Source organism: Acinonyx jubatus, chromosome E1 (assembly GCF_027475565.1).
Source record: "Acinonyx jubatus isolate Ajub_Pintada_27869175 chromosome E1, VMU_Ajub_asm_v1.0, whole genome shotgun sequence".
Classification (NCBI taxonomy): domain Eukaryota; kingdom Metazoa; phylum Chordata; class Mammalia; order Carnivora; family Felidae; genus Acinonyx; species Acinonyx jubatus.
Genome location: NC_069397.1, coordinates 15,972,542 through 15,995,702, shown reverse-complemented (window position 1 = coordinate 15,995,702; position 23,161 = coordinate 15,972,542). Strand labels below are relative to the sequence as shown.

General features: G+C 35.8%; 1 protein-coding gene and 1 non-coding gene across 4 annotated transcripts in view; both read left to right on the top strand.

The window, feature by feature from the left end:
* The first annotated feature begins 721 nt into the window (after positions 1–721).
* Positions 722–828, top strand: LOC113592758 (U6 spliceosomal RNA). Its single transcript, XR_003412718.1, has one exon. It is a non-coding gene; the product is annotated as a U6 spliceosomal RNA (small nuclear RNA).
* A 2,212-nt stretch (positions 829–3,040) lies between these two features.
* Positions 3,041–23,161, top strand: part of GOSR1 (golgi SNAP receptor complex member 1) — a 46,758-nt gene continuing 26,637 nt past the window's right edge. The window contains exons 1-6 of one of the 3 annotated variants that reach the window (XM_053212739.1): positions 3,041–3,184; positions 5,883–6,003; positions 10,313–10,400; positions 10,796–10,903; positions 14,901–14,992; positions 18,040–18,114. In XM_053212739.1, the coding sequence (XP_053068714.1) occupies positions 3,154–3,184; positions 5,883–6,003; positions 10,313–10,400; positions 10,796–10,903; positions 14,901–14,992; positions 18,040–18,114 (515 nt within the window). In that variant the 5' untranslated portion in view covers positions 3,041–3,153. The remainder of the gene's footprint in view (positions 3,185–5,882; positions 6,004–10,312; positions 10,401–10,795; positions 10,904–14,900; positions 14,993–18,039; positions 18,115–23,161) is intronic. The other 2 variants (XM_015065105.3, XM_015065104.3) reach the window with 2 other exon arrangements.

The window sequence follows — 23,161 nt, the reverse complement described above, 5'->3', positions numbered from 1 at the left end:
AAAAGACACCTTAGCTATAGTGGAAAAACCATTCAAAGAACAGCCAGTTTCTCATCAGAAACGTGGAAGCCAGAAGAAATTGGTACATTTTTCAAGGGCCAAAGGAAAAAAAAAAATTATGAACCTTAGCTTCTATATCTGGCAACAATATCTTTCAGGAATGATGGGAAAATCAAGATGTTATCAGATGAAGAAAAACAAGTAGAATTTGTCTCCAGCTGACCTACTCTTTAAAAAAATGGCTAAATGCCATTTTACAAAGCCGTAATCATCAAGACAGTATGATATTGACACAAAAACAGACCATACACCAATGGAATACAATAGAGAACCCAGAAATGGACCCACAAATATATGGCCAACTAATCTTTGACAAAGCAGGAAAGAGTATCCACTGGAAAAAAAGACAGTCTCTTTAGCAAATGGTGCTGGGAAAACTGGACAGCAACACGCAGAAGAATGAAACTGGACCCCTTTCTTACACCATACACAAAAATAAATTCAAAATGGCTGAAAGACCTAAATGTGAGACAGGAAACCATCAAAATCCTACAGGAGAAACAGGCAGCAACCTCTTTTATCTCAGCCACAGCAACTTCTTACTTGACATGTCTCCAAAGGCAAGGGAAATAAAAGCAAAAATGAGCTATTGGGACCTCATCAAGATAAAAGTTTCTGCACTGCAAAGGAAACAATCAACAAAACTAAAAGGCAACTGACAGGGCTTGCTCCGGCAGCACATACACTAAAATTGGAAGGATACAGAGAAGATTAGCACAGCCCCTGTGCAAGGATGACACGCAAATTCGTGAAGCTTCCATATTTTTATGTGGATCTTGAGAAACTCAACAGCAGACCATAGGGGAATGGAAGGGAAAAAATAGTTACAAACAGAAAGGGAGGAGGGCAAACCATAAGAGACTCTTAAATACAGAGAACAAACTGAGGGTAGATGGGGAGGTGGGGGAGAGGGAAAATGGGTGCTGGTCATTGAGGAGGGCACTTGTTGGGATGAGCATTGGGTGTTACACGTAAGCGATGAACCATGGGGATCTACCCCAAAAACCAAGAACACACTTTACACACTGTTATGTTAGCCAATTTGACAATAAATTTTATTTTTAAAATAAATTTAAAAAATTTAATAAAAAAAGGCAACTGACAGAATGGGAGAAGATATTTGCAAGTGACATATTGGATAAAGGGTTAATCCAAAATCTATAAAGAACTTACCAAACTCAACACCTGAAAAACAAATAATCCAATGAAGAAATGGGCAAAAGACATGAATAGACACTTTTTCAAATAGGACATCCAGATGGCAGACACATGAAAAGATGCTCAACATCACTCATCATCAGGGAAATAAATGCAAATCAAAAACACATTGAGATACTACCTCACACTAGTCAGAGTGGCTAAAATGAACAACTCAGGAAACAACAGATGTTGGTGAGGATGTGGAGAAAGGTGAACCCTCCTGCACTGTTGGTGGAAATGCAAACTTATGCTGCCACTCTGGAAAACAGTGTGGAGGTTCCTCAAACAATTAAAAATGGAATTACCCTACAACCCAGCAACTGCACTACTAGGAATTTATCCAAAAGATACAGGAATGCTGATTAGAAGGGCACAGACACCCCGATGTTTATAGCAGTGCTATCAACAATAGCCAAATTATGGAAAGAGCCTAAATGTCTATTAACTGATGAATGGATAAAGAAGATGTGGTATATATATATATACAATGGAATACTACTCGGCAATGAAAAAGAATGAAATCTTGCCATTTGCAACAACGTGGATGGAACTAGAGGGCATTATGCTAAACAAAATATGTCAGTCAGAGAAAGATATATGATTTCAATCATATGTGGAATTTGAGAAACTTAACAGATGACCATAGGGGAAGGGAATGAAAAATAAGATAAAAACAGAGAGGGAGGCAAACCATAAGAGACTCTGAAATACAGAGAACAAACTGAGGGTTGATGGGGTGGGAGTGGAGGGAAATGGGTGATGGGCATTGAGGAGGGCACTTGTTGGGATGAGCACTGGGTGTTGTATGTAAGTGATGAATCACAGGAATCTACTCCTGAAGCCAAGATTACACTGTATGTTAACTAACTTGAGAAAATACATACATACATACATACATACATACATACAGCACACTTACTCAAGAAAACGACTAAATGAAATTCTTGAAACAGAAATGAAATGATAAAAATGATAAAAGAAGGAAACTTGGAAGTCAGGAATGAAGAAAGAAAAATGGAAAGAGTAAAATAAGTGTACATACAGTCATCTCTCCTTCTCCTTTTGTATTCTATAAATTATGTTTGACAGTCAAAGCAAAAATGATAACATCTGGTGTGGTTCTCGATGAATGTAGAGGAAGTCTTAAAAACAGTCATAACTGGGAATGGGTAAACAGACAGGTATCATTTAAACACCTTTACTGGAGGTAACTTGTACATTTCACTAGAACTGGTAAAATGTGGACACAGATCGACTGTGATAATTTACGTATCTAGAAAGGGTGGCTTTGGAAGGCTGATTTTGACAGGTTGAGGGTGAAGGATAAGGTACATAAAAGCAGCATACACTTTCTAGATTTGGCAGCTGAAAAAGAAAGAAGGCTGGGACTTGAACTGCTGTAGACAGAACAGGCGGCCAGTGGAGAAGAGCACTTATGTCAGAGTGGAATAACTAGGCAGAGAGAGGATGGAAGGGTTGGTCTTGGGAAGAAAAGAGCCTCTGGCTCTGAGAAGGGAAGAGGTTGGCTGAAGACACCTATTGAGAAAAGGTGAGGAAAACAGGGAATTACGTCTAATGATGACTTTCTTCTCAGCCAAGCAGGCCCCTGCTGAGAGAGAGGATAAGCCGAATCGAAGGCGATGATACAGGTTAGGTGTTCTGCCCGAGGGTATGAGCTCCAGGACAGACATTCAGGTAGTGTCAGGGAGTAAAACTCGTTTTCAGTCCCACCGCTCAAAAGCTGTGAAATGATAATTGACCGCCAGGTGGCGGTGTCTGTGGAAGCTCACGTATCCCATCGGCCCTGGCGCCGGGGCGGAAGAAGGTGTGGAGCTAATTCTCTGATTCGCATCGCCTCTACTCTCCTATCCCGACTGACGTTGGATAACAAAGATGGCTGCAGGAACCAGCAATTATTGGGAAGGTAAGGGCGAGCGTTACTGTGTGGGTCTCGCCGAGAGGCAGAAGGGCTGGGTGAGGACGGGTCTTGGGGGAGGTGGCAGAGAAAAGAGCCTGACCTCCGGAGTGGCCGAGCCGACGGGTGAGGCTTGTCTAGTGGGAGCCCCGGGCCTGGGGGCTGAGGAGACCGAACGGTCTGGGGCAAGGGGTTACCTGAGAGGCTTCGGGACCTGGAGCAGGGGCTGGGCGGAGAGAGCTGAGCGCGGATTCAGAAGAAGAGGGTCCTGAGCCGCTGGAGGAGAACTGGGTTGAGAGGCAAAGCGAAGTTGGGCGAAGGGTCTTGGGGCACGAACTCTGAGAGGAGACGAGTTTTGAGCGAGAATATCCCAAGCCCAGGAGGCAGGAAGAGTCAGCGTTTTAAGAGTTGAGGTCACTGTTGGACAATTGAGTAGGATAAGGGAAAGAAGGAACTTGTCAGTCCGGTCCGTCGGGGGAAGTTGTATGAACGAAGTGTCTCCTACTGGGTCCCCTTGGCAGCTTCAGGCTGCGACTTCGAGGATTGGGTGTCGAGCCGCGTTTGAAGGCAAAGGAAATAACTTTACCCTCTGCTATGGAGATGAGTTTGTTATAAAGAGAAAGTTGAGAGAACCCCTGTGAATTGCAAAGATTGCATTTGCTATATTTCTGCCAAAAAACCGTCTTGAGATTTGACAAGTACCTTTATTCACTGAAAATATGTTCTGATAAAGCGGGCTCATGTAAAACTCACTCCCGGACCATGGCAGCCAAGGATGAGTGAAGGCTCATCTTTTTCTTTCAGTTGCCTCTTTGCTTTATTACAACAGAAACTACTCTCTGAATCCTTTTTCTCTTTTAACCTATTTCCTGTTGCTACCCTCTGAAGTCTCTTGGAAACTACAAGTAACAGTATTGTCACTATCAGCCACTCGGTCTAAGAGCTTAATTCTAAGTTCATCCATACTTGCCTGTCATATTTTCTTTTCTTTCTTTTTAATTTTTTTAATGGTTATTTATTTTAGAGAGAAAGAGAGAGACAGAGCACGAGCAGGGGAGGGGCAGAGGGAGACACAGAACCCCAAGCAGCACAGAGCCTGATGCGGGGCTGGAACTCATGAACTGCAAGATCATGACTGAGCCAAAGTCAGAGGCTTAACCAGCTGAGCCACCCAGGCACCCCTTGCCTGTTATATTTTCAAAATACTTTTATTTGATGTTTTCTACTAGGGAAGACAGTTACTAGTTACAGAGAAGCGTGATTTAAAACGTGTATTTAAATGCCTATTTGAAATGTGTGTACTAGGTAGCAAATATTTTTAACTTATGTACAAGTGGCTAAGGTTATCTTTAATACTAGTCATTAGGCTATAGTGGGTTTTTTTAAAACATTTTTATTTATTTTTGAGAGACAGACAGAGCATGAGCGGGGGAGGGGCAGAGAGAGAGAGGGAGACACAGAATCCGAAGCAGGCTCCAGGCTCTGAACTATTAGCACAGAGCCCAACGCGGGGCTCGAACCCACGAACTACGAGATCATGACTTGAGCCAAGTCAGCCGCTTACCGACTGAGCCACCCAGGCGCCCCAGGCTATAGTTTTTTGAAGCTCCATTCTATAATAATTATAGCAGCTTATTATTGACAACCTACTCTGTGCCCGGTGCTTTAAGCACATGATTACTCATGCATAGAAAAACCCTGAAGGTGAGTTTAAAAAACAAAAAGTTGAGGTTCACAGGTTAAGTAGATTTTCACTGAATCTCAGAGCCAGTTCTCAGAATCTCAGAACATTAGGCTTGGCTAAGATTCTAAGACTGTATTATACTGCTTCCTACTTCTGGTTGCTGATAAACATATTGAAATAATATTTTGTATTCCTTATTCATGAAAGATGAATCCTTACGATGTTCCTTTCTACATTTCAGCCCTTTTATTTTGACCTCCACTTTACGATGAATGAGAGTACTCACATCTAGAAGTAGCTTTCCAGACTGTGGCTTCTCTCCCTCAACCACTAGGCCAAACTACTATACCAGTGTTTCTGTTTGCTTCTGTTCTTTTGAAACTTAGGCTCTTATTTTGTCATACTTATATTTGACCTTGTTGATCGCATATTGTTTGTTGTTAATTTAGGCCCCTCTAAGTTTCTTTCAGTAAACTTATTGAAAGACCATTTTTTAATCCTTTGTTAATGATTATTTTTTCTTAAGCCTCAGTTACTAAGTCATCTAAGAATTTCATAAGCTTTGGAATATAAAGAGATAGGAAAATCTCTGTCAAAAACAGTGATGGTTTTTCTCTTTTATAAAGTTAGTTGGTAAGTTGGTGTAGTGTTGGTCATAAACCATACTCGGTTTCTTTATGATTTGTGTTCTCTTCTGTTTCCCGCCAAATTACAAAATTTTAGTCATTGTTACAGAAATAATCCAGGGATGTTAGAACATTTGTTGTCTAGCTGTCTTTGGAATACCGGTGAAATTTTTCACCTTTCCCTGTTTCTCCCCTTCTTGACCCATCTGAAGTTTAAATGAGAGACAGTTTGCTTTTCTGGGTAAATCTTTGGTTTTCTTTTTTAACATTCTTTATGGGAGAAACTGCCTCAATTTATGATTATTTTCATAGTTTGTTTCTTCAGAATAGCTGTGTGATTTTTATGTCTGCTGATGGACTCTGTGTTTAACTATTTTCTTTCATGATTTTGTTAAAGATCTCAGGAAACAGGCTCGACAGCTGGAAAATGAACTTGACCTGAAACTAGTTTCCTTCAGTAAACTATGTACAAGTTACAGTCACAGCAGTACTCGAGATGGAAGACGCGACAGGTATAGGTACTACCAGATTCTGTCTCTTATGCCTTAAACCATATAATTTCTTAAAAGCATTAAAAAATAAACTAAAATATATAATTCTGTAACTTGGTCTATTGGTGAGTTTTTGATATTTTTTTGTTATTGTTTATATTTTAGTGGTTTATAAAAATTCTTAATCCTTGAGACTAGCATTCATTTGGGATCCTTAAGTAAAGGCCATAAAGATGTCAGGAGGAAAATGCTAAGGCTTAAGAATGAGTTTGCATCAGGGGCGCCTGGGTGGCTCAGTCGGTTAAGCGGCCGACTTCGGCCCAGGTCATGATCTCATGGTCCGTGAGTTCGAGCCCCGCGTCGGGCTCTGTGCTGACAGCTCAGAGCCTGGAGCCTGTTTCAGATTCTATGTCTCCCTCTCTCTGACCCTCCCCCGTTCATGCTCTGTCTCTCTCTGTCTCAAAAATAAATAAACGTTAAAAAAAAGATTTTTAAAATAAAAAAAAAAGAATGAGTTTGCATCAGAGATAAGTTTCTAGTTCAGCCAGTGTAAGGAAATGTGGTTGATTTTCCCATGTTGTCTGTCTGTCTTTCTTTCATTTATTTTTGAGAGAGAGAGACAGAGCATGAGCAGGGGAGGGGCAGAAAGAGAGGGAGACACAGAATCTGAAGCAGGCTCCGGGCTATCAGCACAGAGCCTGATGCGGGGCTTGAACTCAGGAGCTGTGAGATCATGACCTGAGCCAAAGTTGGATGCTCAAACAACTGAGCCACCCAGGTTCCCCCCCCCCCTTTTTTTTTTAAGCTTATTTATTTTGAGAGAGAGACAGCACAAGTGGGGGAGGTGCAGAGAGACAGGGAGTGAGAGAGAATCTCAAGCAGGCTCTGCGTGGTCAGCACAGGGCCCGACGCAGGGCTTGAACTCATGAAACCATGAGATCATTGTTTCGGCTGTGCCAAAATCAAGAGTTGGACGCTTAACCAACTGAGCGACCCAGACGCCTCTGCCCACGTTGTATTTCTTATACCTTCTGATTGCTAAATGGATCTGAGAAACTACCCAAATGTAAAGTATACATACTGCTATTCTGGTGTTTTAGAATGAATCTAATGCATTGTGTGTCTTCACTATTAATCATCCAAGCTATTTTAAATTTGGGTTTTTTTTTGGGAAGCTTGCATACTACTGTATTGAACATATGGAAGATGTATTTTTATCTTTGAATCTTATGCTCACTTAGGCCATCCCCTTGTTTAAAAAACTGTTAGGAAATATTCACAACACTTAGGAAGGTATGAAGAATAATGGATCCTCATGTGCCTGTTTCCCACTTGAAGAAATAATCATTACCAATTCAGTTGAAGTCCCTGTTATCATCCCATTTTCTACTTCTTTGTAATCTACACATTATGTTTGTGTTCCTAAAAAATTTATAGTATCTTACTAGTTATTTTGCAGCTCGTGTTTTTGTTTAACATCTTTGTGTTTAAGCTATGGATGCATTTAACTGTGGTATATTTATTTGCTACATGTAGTATCATATTGTGATAGTGTAATTGTGTATTATAATCTGTAGATGGACATTGTTTCTCATTTTTGCTAATAATTTTAAGGGCTGACACAGTGTTCATCATGTATCAGGTACTGTTTTAAGAGCTTTATATGAAGGCTGGTAGAACATCTTTACCTATAAAAATGTTTCTGTATATCTAGCAGTGGAATTACTAGTGGTAGAGCTGTTAGTTGTTATCCGCTCTTTATTTCCCATACTTTTCTGAGGATTGGCAGTGGGGTGGGATTATCCTCAGCTACTAATAATAAAACAATAAAACAATAAATAAAACAATAAATAAAACATTAAATAAATAAATAAAACAAAACAAAACAAAAACAAAAAGTATCTGGATTTGAGCCCAGATCTTTGTATCTTCAGAGCCTATGCCCTAAACCTTTCTATGCACATTCCAACAAAAGACTCATTTCAACACTACAGCCAAAGGATTGATTCTTTTTAATAAGGGCACATTATTAAAGAATTAAAGATAGCAGGGCCAACATATTGATTTGGGGACCTAAAAGTAAGCTGTTGGTTTATCACATAGCTTTGATTGCATTACATTGCTTTGGACTTGACTTAGCAAGTAAAGAAAACAAGGGATGTTCTTTTGTACGAGTAAACTTAAACTTATTTTACCACAGCATTTTTCCTGAATTTAAGTCTCCCATATATACTATGCCAGTGAGTATACAGTTTTAAAACTATGAATTGTTAAGAGATACAGTTACATAATGATTTTTCTATATTTTCTGTGCTTCATGAACTTAATACTTTTACAACTCCTTTAAAGGGAAAACTATCTTGAAAACATTTCCTCAGAAATTCTACACCAAATTGGGACTGACTTTGTAGGTTCTTATAGCCTAACTCTCCTTTCAATAAGAAACGTAAGGGCAGGGAGGATCAAGATGCGATATACATTCTAAAGTGTTTTATTATTGCCCAGATTGAAAGCATGTCATAATGCATAAACTCAGTGATGATCAGAATTCTTCATCTAGGAGTAATTTTTTTTTTTTTTTTACTTTCTCTATTTTGAGAACTTTATGGTCAGTGAATCATCACACATCTATAAAATGAATTAGATTTAACTGAACCTGAATTAAATTTAACTGAATGGTGAATATAGAGATTGTCTTCTCATTCATTCAAGTATTTAATGAGTTATCTACCATGTGCCAGGCACTTTTCTAGGTGCTTGGCATATATCTGTGAATAAGACAAGCAGTTTCCCTCTTCATGAGGCTTACCTTCATTGACCCATTGTTCTTTTTCATATATCTGGTAGAGGAGGTTCAGCATTTTTGCCTGATTACATTCTGAGAGATAACCACAGAACTTTGGGTTGGCCCTAACGTATAATAAAGAACTAGATATTTTGATATATTTTAAGGCAAGTAGCAAATTGAGATTATTTTTAAGTTTATTTTGAGAGAGAGAAAGAGAGAGAGAGAGAGAGAGAGAGAGAGAGAGAGAAAAGGAGGGAGGGAGGGAGGGAGGGAGAGAGAGAGAGGATCCAAAGCAGGCTCCCTGTTGACAGTGCAGAGGCCCATACAGGGCTCAAACCCAGGAACCACGAGATCATGACCTGAGCTGTAGTCAGACACTGAACTGACTGAGCCACCCAGGTGCCCCACAAATTGAAATGGTTTAAGAAATAAAAATTTGGACCTAGTAAACATCTTAAAGTAGAAGTCCTTTTTATTAGCTACTTTTTGGTTATTTGATTGCTTATTACTATTGCTGTGAAATTGTATGTAGAAAAGGGAAATAGCTAAGGTACTTTTTTGATGTTAAACTGATGACTTACTCTGTTTTCATTCACCACACCCAAGCACTGTCACAGGACAAGCCAAAGTCTTCAGTAAGATTAAAGAGCATAGTCATTGCCTGAGTACTTATCTGTTTTCAGTATAACTGAGATCTCTTTTGAGATGCTCATAGGATAATGCATACCATTTGCGGATCTAATGAAGGCTAGTGGTTTTTCTGAAGAGGCAGAACAAATTTTCTGGACATCTGGTTTTAGAATTTGAATCTGTCAAACGTAAGTTTCACTTATAAAAAGTTAGTTTTTTTGACTGGTTATTCAGATTTTAGAAGAGCTCGCATTTTTTGTAAAACAAAACTGAAACAGTTTTGTAATATAAGTAGAAATGTAGAGAGTTGGTACTGAAACTTCCTTGCTGGACATGGCTATCTATATTAGACTTAAAGCCAGTACTGATTACTTAATAACTAGTTTTCCATGGATCATGTAAATCTTAATTTTATTTCTTTTCAGTAAGAGTCCAGCCAAGAAGAGAGAACTTAATTTGAGGAGCCATAATTGCTTAGGTGTAAAAATTTAAAAAACTATTCCCAAAGATCCCATAAAATAATCCATAATACCTCTTACACCTCCTTTTATATGTGGTACTACTTAGTTCTACAGTTCTGTTTCACATAATTTGTTCCTTTAGATTCAGCATTCAGTGGGCACTGCCATAGCTTAAGTTACTTTCATTTGGGAAATTATAAACAAGCATTTGAAACTTCTTTACATTATTAAGAGTAGATGTATTAAAGCTCAGAAAAATCATATATATAATTTTATACTGAATTTAATATTTGGGACATGTGTGATCTTTATAGGAAAACTTCTATGAAAATTGTAGCTTCTTAAAAAATAAGTCTCTGGGATTCCACTTGACCTCTTTAAGAATCACCTTATTTTAAGTATGTTTTAAAGGATTCGGTTTAAGTAATGGATTCTCTTTACTGGTTCCTCTCTTTAGCTCTGACACAACACCCCTTTTAAATGGATCAAGCCAAGACAGAATGTTTGAAACAATGGCCATTGAGATTGAACAGCTTTTGGCAAGGGTAAGTACTTTCTGTGAAATGACTGTTTTGCTAGTTACTAGGTTAGTCACTTGTTAGCTATGGTACTTGATTATATTAATGCAGACATATTTATTGAAATCACCTTTTCATCCAAGATATATGCCTCCCCAGGACACTTGAATTTTCATTACAGCCATTCTCAAGTCTTTTGGGTGTTATTTTTAGCCTTTATAGATTATTGAGGGGAAATACTGAATCCTTGCCTGTCGTTTTGTTTTTGGTTTGGGGGTGGTTTTTTATTTGCTTGCTGTTAGCCAGAAGCGCATACAGGCAAATATTTGATTTGTATCTCTTTGTATTGCTTTTTAAAATATTTTTATTCATTTTCTTCTCCCTCCTTCCTTCCTTCCTTCCTTCCTTCCTCTTCTTTTTAGCTTACAGGAGTAAATGATAAAATGGCAGAATATACCAACAGTGCAGGTGTCCCGTCTTTGAATGCAGCACTGATGCATACATTACAGCGACATAGAGATATATTGCAGGTAATATATTGCACTGGAGATTTTTAAGTGATTGTAGTAGGTTTTTTTAAAATCCCTGAATAGAATATATACACATGTATTTAAGAGATTAAAGGGAAGAATCTTCTGAAATGATAAATATTATGCTGCAGAAATTTGTCTTGTTTTACCTTTTTTCCCTTGGTAGAATAAAATTCTGAAAATGATAGCTCTTGCTTTTGCCTGGTAAAAATGAGTAATATTCATCACTAGGTAAATAAACTTCTATTGTGGAAGACCTTGCAATTTCACTAGCAATAATAGTGAAATAGCCAGCTGTCATGCAGAGGCCCTAATATGGTGGTTTGGAGTATACTTTCATCAGGCCTTGAAGATAATGTGGAAGGGAGGTAATATACTATATTTAGTATATTGTTTGAGAAAATGTTAGAAGTGTACCAATAAAATGAAATAAATTCTTAAATATTTACATTCAGAGATGTTAAAAACATAGAGTAAAAATAGGAAGGCAAATGTTTTTAATGTTGAAAAAATTCAGCAACATTTTCTAATTTTAAAATATAGGAATAGGACACTTTATTTACCTAATGCAAAAATGTGCATGCCATATTAAAAGCTAGCATCACATTTAATGATAAAGTACTGAAAGCATTCCCTTTGAAGAAAAAAGCAAGATAAAGATATCCACAGTTACCACAGATGTTTAATATTGTTTTGGAAGTTCTTGGTGGTACAATTAGAGATATAAATAAACAAGATCTAAATAATGGAAAGGAAGAGGCAAAATTTGCATTATGTAGCAGTGAGAAAATTAGAAACAAATTAAGTAGGATGGTGGATTACAAATTAACATATCAAAGCAAGTAGTTTTCCTACATATAAACAATAACCTGTTAGAAAATATAATAGAAGAAACTATACAATCCTTGTGTAAAAATGTAATAAGAATGACTAAGACTTGCATGTATAAAACTTTACTGAGGAACATAAAAAAAAATTTAATTAAAAAATTTTTTTAATCTTTATTTATTTTTGAGGGAGAGAGAGAGGCAGAGCATGAGCAGGGGAGGGGCAGAGAGAGAGGGAGACACAGAATCCGAAGCAGGCTCCAGGCTCTGAGCTGTCAGCACAGCTTGAACCCATGAGCTGTGAGATCATGACCTGAGCGGAAGGCGGAAGTCAGATGCCTAAACGACTGAGCCACCCAGGTGCCCCCCAAAAGGATTTAATTTAAATAAGAGAAAAAATTATTTTGCCTTTGGAAAGAATATTTCTCTCTAAATCAGCCTATAAATTGAGTGCCTTCCCAATGAAAAGGGGCTTTTTGTTTCTTTTTTTTCTTCTTTTTTTTTTTAATTAGCAAAATGACACCAAAGTTCATTTGGATTCACAGAGATACAAGTATAACCAAGAAAAAAAAATGTGAAAATGGAGATAAGTAGTAAAGAATGACTAGTTCTACCAGATATTAAAACCTGTTAAGAAGCTAGAATAATTAAGATAGTTTGATTCTGGAGGAAAAAATATACCAATAGAACTGAATAGAGTTCGCATGGAAATTTAGTTTCTGATAAAGGTGGTATTTTAAATCAGTGGGAAAAAGAGGGATCATAAAATAAATAGACCTGTAATAATTGGCTAATTATTTGGGGGGAGAAAACAAACTTGAATTTCTATCTCAGTCCTCACATCCAGAATAAATTCCAAATGGATCAAAGATTTATATGTAGAAAAAGAAATTCTAAATGTTCAGAGTAAAGCATGGAAAATTATACATTTTGGGTAATAAAGAACTTTCTAAACAAGACCTAATAATGGAAACTATAACAAATGTCTAATTTACTTAATGTACAGAGAAATAATAGAAATAAAGAGATAACCTAGGGGCGCCTGGTGGCTCAATCAGTTAAGCTTCCAACTCTTGATTGCAGCTCAGGTCATGATCTCATAGTTGTGAGTTCAAATCTCTGTTAGTGCGGAGCCTGCTAACAGAGGGCTGTCTCTGTCCCTCCCATGCATTCTCATTCATTCTCTCTGTCCCTCCCATGCATTCTCATTCATTCTCTCTCTCTCTCTTTAAATAAATAAACTTAAAAAAAAAAAAAAAAAGATAACCTAATAGGAAAATGGGCAAAGGATACTAACTGGCTGTTTACAGAAAATGTCCAAAACCATAAAAAAGACGTTAAACCACATGCTGAAAGGAAAATATACGCATCAATATGAGGTATGATTTTTCACCTGTCAGATTAGCAAATATTGAAACATATGTAGCACATTACAATAATATAGAAAAATGAGTCCCCATCACTGTTGCTGGGAACATAAAGTAGTGGTCATTCTAGAAGGTAGTTTAGCGCTATCAAAATTTAAATGTAAGATTCTTTGATTCAGTTATTCTTTTAGGCATTTACTCTTTAAATACACTTAAAAAAGAGAAAGAAATTTCAATAAAATATGTATCTAAGAATGTTTATTTTTCAAACAACATTTTTTAAACCAGCAAAAAAACAACTAAAATGTTTGCCAGTAGGGAATTTACTAAATGATAGTCATAAGATAGAATTCTATATACCTATTAAAAAGAATGTAGATTTCTATTTGTTAATATGGAAAGGTTACTTGATGTTTTATGAACTACTGAAAAGAAGGTATATAGCAGAATACAGCTGACCCTTGAACAGTGTGGGGACTAGAGGTGCCAGCACCCCACCTCTCCACTCCTGTGCAGTCAAAAATTTGTGTATAATTTTTGACTCTGTAAAAACTTAAGTACTAATAGCCTAGTATTGACTTGAAGCCTAACATAAACAATTGATTAACACATACGTTGCATGTTACACATATTATTCACTGTATTTTTACAATAAAGTAATTTAGAAAAAAGAAAATGTTATTTAAAAAATGATAAAATACATTTACAGAACTGTACTATAAAAAATTGACATGTAAGCGGACCTTTGCATTTCAAATCTGTGTTGTTCAAGAATCAATTGTGGTATGATTTCTTTAGCATAAGTGAAAGAAATAATAGGTAAGCTTGTATATACAAAGCTTGTAGTTCCTGAAAGAAAATACAAGAAAGTGATAATAGTTATGAGCTGTAGAGCAGGATGGTTTTTATTTTTATTACTTTTGCTGCTCTTTTAGTATTCTCCCATGTTCATATATATTTTTGTTTTTAAAGGGCAGTAGGGGCTTTCTGGGAGATTGGTTTATGATTTTCATTTTCTTTATATACATCTCTGAATTTTAAAAAGTAATGAATATTCCTTAATAACTTAAAAGTATGGTAGTAGAAAAAGAAAAAGGAAAATATTAAAGATTATTCATTACAATTCTTTTGGTTCTGTTCTTCCTTTGACTGGTTTAGGAATCAAATTTCTGTGGGAGTTCCAAAAAGATGAAATTTGAAAATAAGGCCCATTCGGTGTACACTAAAGAGTCCCTCAGATTTTATTCTAGGCTATTTGGAATCATTTTATCTTAAAATTATTTTCTTCTTCATAATTCTATCTCATAAGGTACTAGAAGATACAAGGATAGTGATCTAGTGCCACTATTACCCTACCACTGAATTGTTTTCATTTGAAAGAAGTTGGTCACTCTTCAGGAAAAGGATTATAATGTTATTTTTACTTCTTGAATGTTTGATTCTTTCTTTTTTTTTTTCAGAGGTTTATTTATTTATTAATGTTTATTTTTGAGAGAGAGAGAGAGCGCACATACAAGCTGGGGAGGGGCAGAGAGAGAGAGAGGGAGACAGAGGATCCAAAACGAGCTCTGTGCTGACAGCAGAAAGCCTGATGCGGGGTTCAAACTCATGAACCATGAGATCATGACCTGATTCAAAGTTGGATGTTTAACCAACCGAGCCAACCAGGGGTCCTGACTGTTTGATTCTTAAATAGCAATCTTCTTGACAGAAATTTTTAATACAATGACAATACATAATGGGCTCAATAAAATGAAAATATATAATTAGCTTGTGTTGAGACTGGATGTTGATTTATTGCAGGATTATACACATGAATTCCATAAAACCAAAGCAAACTTCATGGCAATACGGGAAAGGGAGAATCTCATGGGATCAGTACGAAAGGATATTGAGTAAGTTACCTTTTATATTATTCTGTAGGATGTTTATTCACATTTAGGTTTAGAGCATATCTGTGATTAACAGCAAACTGAGTAGCAGAACCATGATTTAGAGTTCAAGGTTTCTAATTCCCATTTCACTGTTCTTTAAACATTGCTGCTATAATATGGATCTAATCCACTTTGCTGGACTTATCTCTCGTTTCCCCTAGTTTTATCATTGGCTCCTGCCAATCTTGACTTTACTCTTTTAATTTGGAGTCCAGCTTAGATGGTATCTTCCTAAATTTTTCTCTGATCTCTTAACACTCACCTTAAGAATTTCCAATAGCTGAAGCTGTCCATGTTTCCCATTCTGATTACCACCTACCTCTCTACCCTCTCTTTTGCCCTAACAATTATGTGTGTGCGCGTGCGCACACACATATACACACACACGCAAAGACACATCTGTAACTTTATATATATTTTACATAATATATATATAAAGTAACCTTTATTTCTCTAGAATCTGAAATATCTGTGTTTTCTATGTTTTATTCAAACTTCATAGCCTTATGTCAAATTATTTAAGGACTCCCATGTTTTTATGCTGATCTCAATCCATAATTTTAAATATTTGTTCTTCCATCCCTTTACCTCACCTTCAATAATATATTCTAGCATTTCATATACACATTTAAAGTATTTTTCGCCTCTGACAAGGTAAATCCATTGGGCATCCAATTAAAACTGAAGACTTTCCACTTTTGGACTATCTATTGATGCCTATCATTGTCTCACTTGTGAGAAATTTATGACACTTTTCATAAGTAAAATGTATTTCATAAACATGTCTAAGATATGCATTACCATATGATAAACTGATATGTATCATGTATATTCTGAAAAATGTTTTCCTAGAGCTCCTTTATTTTATTACACCAGTAAGACAGTTCAGCATCAGAAGTAATTTCATATTCACTGGATTCAAAATTTTTTGCTCAGAACTCTAATTGAGGATTATCTAATTGAGGATTAAACATAACTCTAATAGTTATGTTTCTGTCCCCCAGAATTATCTTGGAAAATTAATTTTTATTGTTTGTCTCTGTTTTATCTCTTTTTTTTTTTAAATTTTTTTTTTTTAATGTTTATTTATTTTTGAGACAGAGACAGAGCATGAATGGGGGAGGGGCAGAGAGAGAGGGAGACACAGAATCGGATGCAGGCTCCAGGCTCTGAGCCATCAGCCCAGAGCCCGACGCGGGGCTCGAACTCACGAACCACGAGATCATGACCTGAGCTGAAGTCAGACGCTCAACCGACTGAGCCACCCAGGCGCCCCCGTTTTATCTTTTTTAAATGCTTAGTCTTGTGTACTTTGTAAAACACATGGGAGTAAAAAATCTAAACATTTTTGCCATAGTTAGGAATTTCGTAATATTTTTAGTTCTCAGGAACATATAAGTCTTTTGTTTAATATCTGTACAGACTATTTACATATGCATTTTAGTGCCCCCGGTGTAGGGGACAGCCTTTAATGTTTAGGCATTTTGTTTCCCCACAATTGGTGGGAATTGTTAGAATATAGCCCACTGTAATAACTTGCTTTCTGAAAGATAATCATAAAAGAAACGTGTTCATCCATTCATTAAACTATTTCCTGATTACCAGCCATGAGTAAGACACTAGATAAGTCACAGAAGATGGTAGAAATGAAAAGACCAACTTAGCCCTCTAGGATTTTATAATATAGGAGCTAGAGGGAGTAAGACACATACTCAATATAATACAAAGCAGAATATGATTAGTGAGATGAGATACAGTAGCAATAACTGACATTAAATTTTTAAAATTTTTTTTAGTTTATTTATTTCAAGAGAGAGTGAACAGGGGAGGGGCACAGAGAGAGGGAGAAAGAGATCCCAAGCAGGCTTCACACTGTCCACGTAGAGCCCCATGTGGGGCTCAAACTCACGAAACACGAGATCATGACCTAAACCAAAACCAAGGGTCAGACGCTTACCCCACTGAGCCACCCAGGTGTCCCAGTAATAACTGACATTTAAAAGTTTTTTGTAGTTGTGCACTATTCCATATATTACCGCTTTTTTGACTTCATTCTTTTGGTATAGTTAGAAATCATTAGTCCCATTTTGTAAAACTAGGTATTTAGAGACTTATCTAAGGTTGACTGGCTAATAAGTGATGGGAGATGATTTAAATCTAAATTATCTGTCTTCCAACTCCAGTGTGCTCTAGGTTATTTCATGCTGCTTTTTCTGAGGTTTTCTTTTCCACTATACTTTGCAAATTAACACTTCCCCTTAGCCAGTAGTTCAGTTTTATCAGTATGGCCCTCTTGTCTTACTGCAGTATATGTGCAGTTACTTGAATTTTTTATTTTGTTCTTAATACTTTATTGTGAGTAAAGACCAAAAACATGAAAGTGTTGATAGTAATGATAAAAAGCATTTTCTTATAAATTTTAATGCACTTAAGACCAAGATAGAAATCCTTAAGTATGCCAAAATGGGCAGATCTTCAGTTGCATTTTAGCTCCATAGGCTCCAGTTGATAGACTGCATGTACCACTGTGAAGGAAAACATTGCATGGCAGTAGCTTCCCACCCCATGTGCTGTGCAGTGATCAGTTTTAAACTTTTACTTCCACTTGGAGACAATAAAGATACCATAATAGACAATAATAATAATAGACAAAGGAAAATAAGATTTTTGTTTAAGAACATTGGATGATTTTGGGGTGCCTGGGTGGCTCAGTCAGTTGAGCATCCAACTTTGGCTCAGGTCACGATCTCACAGTCCGTGGGTTTGAGCCCCACGTCAGGCTCTGTGCTGACAGCTCGGGGCCTGGAACCTGCTTCAGATTCTGTGTCTCCCTCTCTCTCTGCTCCTCCCCTGCTTGTGCTCTATCTCTCTCTGTCTCTCAAAAATAAATAAATGTTAAAAAAAAAGAATGTTGGATGATTTTGGTGAAAATAATAAACATCCCTAAATTAAAGAGGCAATAATATTTATCTATTTATCATAAATGCCATTTCTCTGTTTTGTTCTAGGTCATATAAAAGTGGGTCTGGAGTGAACAACAGAAGAACTGAACTGTTTTTGAAAGAACATGACCACCTTCGAAAGTAGGTATTATTGTACACATACATATCATGTAGTTTCCCATACTTACTAATTCCTTTATTGACATAATAAACATTTTGTAGTGTTTTTTATAGCAAGCGCTTTATCAGTGCTAATTCATTTCATTCTCCTAACAACCCTCTTTGGTAGAAATGGAATTGTAACTGTTCCAGCTATAATTAGGAAAAAAGATATTATGCTATTGAATATCAAAAATCTGCATTTACATCACTTGTTATTTGTAATACATCTTTTGTCACCTTAATGTTTCTTTTCTTTAGCAAGTCTATTCCTCTAATACATTTGTACAGTACTATACATTATTAGTAATAATAATGATGCCAAAAATGACTTACGTTTGAGTGGTCTGTTACCACTTATTTATGCCAAGAAGCTTTATAAAGACTAATAGGCCAGGGTGCCTGGTTGGCTCAGTTGGTTAAGTGTCTGACTTCGGCTCAGGTCATGATCTCTCGGTTCATGAGTTCGAGCCCCACATCAGGCTCTGTGCTGACAGATCAGAACCTGGAGCCTGCTTCAGATCTGTGTCTCCCTCTCTCTCTGACCTTCTCCTGCTCACGCTCGGTCTCTCTCAAAAATAAACATGAAAAAAAATTAAAAATAAATAAAGAGTAATAGGCCACACACCAAATCTTTAAAAATCCATCAAAAAGAGAATATCATATTATCTAAGAATTCAGAAGAAAATGCCTAGAAACTTGAATGAACTTTATATGTATTTTAACGCAAGTCACCACATTCTATCCCTTTTTCATCTTTCTCTGCAAGCTACTGGTTTCTTTAATATTTTCTCTGTATTTTGTTGTAGAACTTAAGGATCAGAAAGTTACTTATCTCTGTGAGGTCAGCCTCAAAGCACTTGAGCAGCTAGTATCTATGATAGTTAAACATTACAAATTATGTTGATATTTGCTGCCGAATATCATAAACTAGTCACGTCTATATGAGCTTAATGTACTATTTAATTTATATTTCTTTGAAGATCACCACTAAATATAAGCTGTTGAAATCAGAACTTAGAAAAATCAAGACCTTTTTAGAAGCCTGAGTTCTTCTAGTGTTGGATATAGTTATTAGTGTTCCTTCTTAGTCTGTTGAATATTATTGATTGGCACAAGAGGGCAGTCTTTCCTAGAGTATGTTTAGTGTATAGTTACTTGTAGCTTTGGTTATTCTTTTTGTATTTGATAAAAACCACCAGAATAAAGAACTTTGCATTACATCCAAAGCGATGTTAACATATTCTTTAGTTATAGAGTAAATTTAAGGGATAAGATACTTAATACTTAAGTATCTTATACAAAATAAAGGTTAGATTGCATCAATGTTTCTGTATTGTCTCAAAAAGATGTTTAAGTTAGAAATGCAATAGTTGAATTACTTTAGGAATGATATGTTTGTTGCTAAAGAGTATACCAGAGTAATTACATAAATTAATATCCTTTGTTTCATACTTTCAAGACACACTGTTTATTATAAATTTTATATGAAAATTTGCGGTTTTGCATTTGTGTTAATAATCAAAGAAAGCCTTTCAGGAGTTTTGTATTGTCCATTTTACAGAAAAAATACAACAGTTCAGGGGCACATAACTAATTTGTTTATGGTTATAAAAGTGATGAGAAGACTGAAAATCAAAATGTGTTTTCCGTTTTTCTCAGTTTTATATATGCTGTACTTTATATATATATTCCTTTCAATATTCTTGTGAAAAAGTTTGTGTGTGTTCATTCTATATAGAGAGAAACTGAGGCAGGATGAATTAAATGGAATATGAGCTTCTGATGAATCAGGGAAGTTGTTGAGACTGAAAACAAGAGCTCAGTCATTGCTCTCAATGTTGGATCACAGAGCTTCCAAATACATTTTGGAAAAATCAATCTTTTGTGTGTAAATTACGAATATTTGTTAGGTAATAACGTAAAATCATGGATGATACATGTACAAATAATACAGAAAACTCTGTTTTTTCAATGTCCTCTCTATTTCATTGGCTAAGTGGTTTGAGTCACAATTGGCAAGATCTTTTCAGAACAAGATCTTTTTTTCCATACAAAAGCTATAAGTGCTCTTTGTAATAAAGTCCTTGATGTAGAAACTATGAATAACACAAAAAAAACCATTCAAATCACTCGTTAGTACAGATTCTCTAACCATTTTTTACTCATCAGTATATTGTGAGCCTTTTTGCATGTTATTTGATCATTTTTTTATTGTTTTTGCATATATTTTGTAATACAGATAAACCAAAATTTAACCATTTCCTTAAAGTTGGCCTTTTGGATTATTTCCAGTTTTTATTATTGCACATATTGAAGTCTTTACAAATATCCATAATTACTTCCTTATGATAAATTCCTAGAACTGGAATATATTCATTTGTAAAGCTTTTGGCATATTACTGTCAAATTTTCCTCTGAAGGTTTTCTGGTTTAGAGAGCTATTAGTAGTATATATGTAAACATTTCCCAGTGCACTCAGTAACACTGAAATTTTGATTTTTTTTTTTAATTTATGGCAAGATAGGCAAAATTTTTCAGGTAATAGATTTTTTTTTTTTAATATGAGGAATACATTTTCATTGGAGAAAACAAGTTAAATGGCCAAGCAAAAGAAGCATAAAGAAGTAGTAGTTAAATTAACCTAAAAGTGATTATAGGGGCATCTGGGTGGCTCAGTCTGTTGAGCTTCCAACTTCAGCTCAGGTCATGATCTCGCAGTTCCTGAGTTTGAGCCCTGCATCGGGCTTGCTGCTGTCAGCACAGAGCCAGCTTGGGATCATCTGTCCCCCTCTCTTTCTGCCCCTCCCCCCACTCATATTTTCTCTCTCTTTCTCTCTCTCTCTCTCTCTCTCTCTCTCTTTCAAAAATAAACATTAAAAAAATTTTAAGTGATTATAGAAACCTATAGTGGTTATAGATTATATAGTTCATCAGTACCATTTGTAATTAATAGGCCAGATTTACTGGTAGGGTAATTTTTATGTTGATCTTTCATGAATAAAGGCATTTAATACCCAGTAACTCAGGTAACTAGTTTGATTTTGTGCAGTAGCATTGGACTTTTTATGGCTAAAAACATATGTAGATTTTTATTTGATTCTTCATAACATTTGTATGTTAATGTAAATTTCTGCAGCTTATTTCAAAAATATGTATTTTCCCTTGAGAAGGATTTTTATAAATGAATGCAAACTTTAAAAAATCCTAACTTTGTAATTTTATCAGTTCCCATTAACACTTTTTGTCTAAACATAAGTGTTGTTAGCTTGTAACAGTTTATCTCATGAAAGATAATAATTTCTCTTCCTGTGGATAAGGTAGCTTTCATTTCTTACTTGTCTCTGAAATCTGAGTCTGTTTCAGTGTATCAGTCAGAATAAAATGCTGATTTTGCGTTAGTGTCAAGTTTATAGCTATTTGTTTTTCCCTGGGCTATAATGTAGATGCATTCCTGTGAGTTCTTTACTTGCTATTTAGATTAATTTCTCTTCCTTTAATCTGTTCTCTTTCATTGCTCTCTTATATTTTCCTTTTTGAAAAAATATCTGAATTAGTTTTGTATTTTAAAGTTCTTTTTTTCCCTTAAAGGAGTTTTACCTTTATGACCTATCTCTCTCCATATTTATTTTATGTATATTTTTTAATGTTTATTTACTTTTGCGAGAGAGAGAAACAGAGCATGAGCAGAGGAGGGGCAGAGAGAGAGGGAGCCACAGAATCTGAAGCAGGTTCCAGGCTCTGAGCTGTCAGCACAGAGCCTGACATGGAACTTGAACTCACGAGCCATGAGATCATGACCTGGGCCACAATCAAGAGTCAGACACTTAACCAACTGAACCAAGAACTTTTGTTGTTGTTTCTTTCATAGCATTTATGAAAACATGTAATGATCTGTTTGGTTTTTGGTATTGTGATGATGATGATGATGATGATGATGATGATGATGATGATGATATGACTCTCCTTGAATGTAAGCTTCATAAGAGTAAGGACTTGGTTAGTCTAGTTCTTGGCAGTGTTGTGCCCCTAGTTTGTTATATCATAGACACTTAATATTTATTTCTTATATAAATAAATGGATGTAAACAGAAGGTATTAATTTTGGTTTCATATACATGTATATGTAGGACACCTGTTTCCCAATATAGGAAACGTGTTTCATTCATTTACTTACTCCCCAAATATTTATTGAATACATACTGTGTATAAGATACTGGTCCAGATGCTACATATACATATAAAATCTGACTTTGAGAACTAAAGGGGCTATTATTAATGTGATGAATTATTAAAAATCAAATTCTTATATGGTATATATTAACAGTCTTTGGCAACATCTCTCTTATTTACAGATAAGAAACAAGATTCAGAAAGGACATAGGCCAGGGTTTCATAACTATTTAATAATATACTAAACCCACATTTCCCAAACTATTTCCATATTTGTCCCACATCATATTGCTTTCCCTGTGACTTTCTTCTTTAAAATTTTATTTTTCTTGTATTAGGGGGCCAGCATGCATAATGCTATTAACAGTTGAAAGATCAGTTGCTTTTCACTTCTCTGAAAAGCAAGTGACCTGGTCTCTGTATCTGTTTTGTTTGTTTGTTTGTTTGTTTGCTTTTTGGGTTTTTAGTTTTTTGTAATGGGATTGTAGCTGTCCCTTTATGTTATGTAATTTTCAGGAAGAATAGCTTAAGAGTTAAGGCATTATAAAATACCTTAAAAAATCTAAAGAATTTGTTTCACATAACTTTTCAAATATAGGACTTGTTTAAAGCAAGTTACACTTAAATAAACAGGATCAGTTATAGTATTGAGAATTTGTTGTTTTGTTTTCATTCCATTGACATGATTGTTACTGAGGTGGCATACGTATTTGTATACTTAGGTGTAAATATATCCATGAATGAGTAAAGAATTATTATATTCTCAGAGGCTTACATTTCTCTGCTAACAATTTTTCTTATGACCTTTCTTAGCCTATGTTTAGACTATTGAATTTTGAATCTTTTAAACTCACCA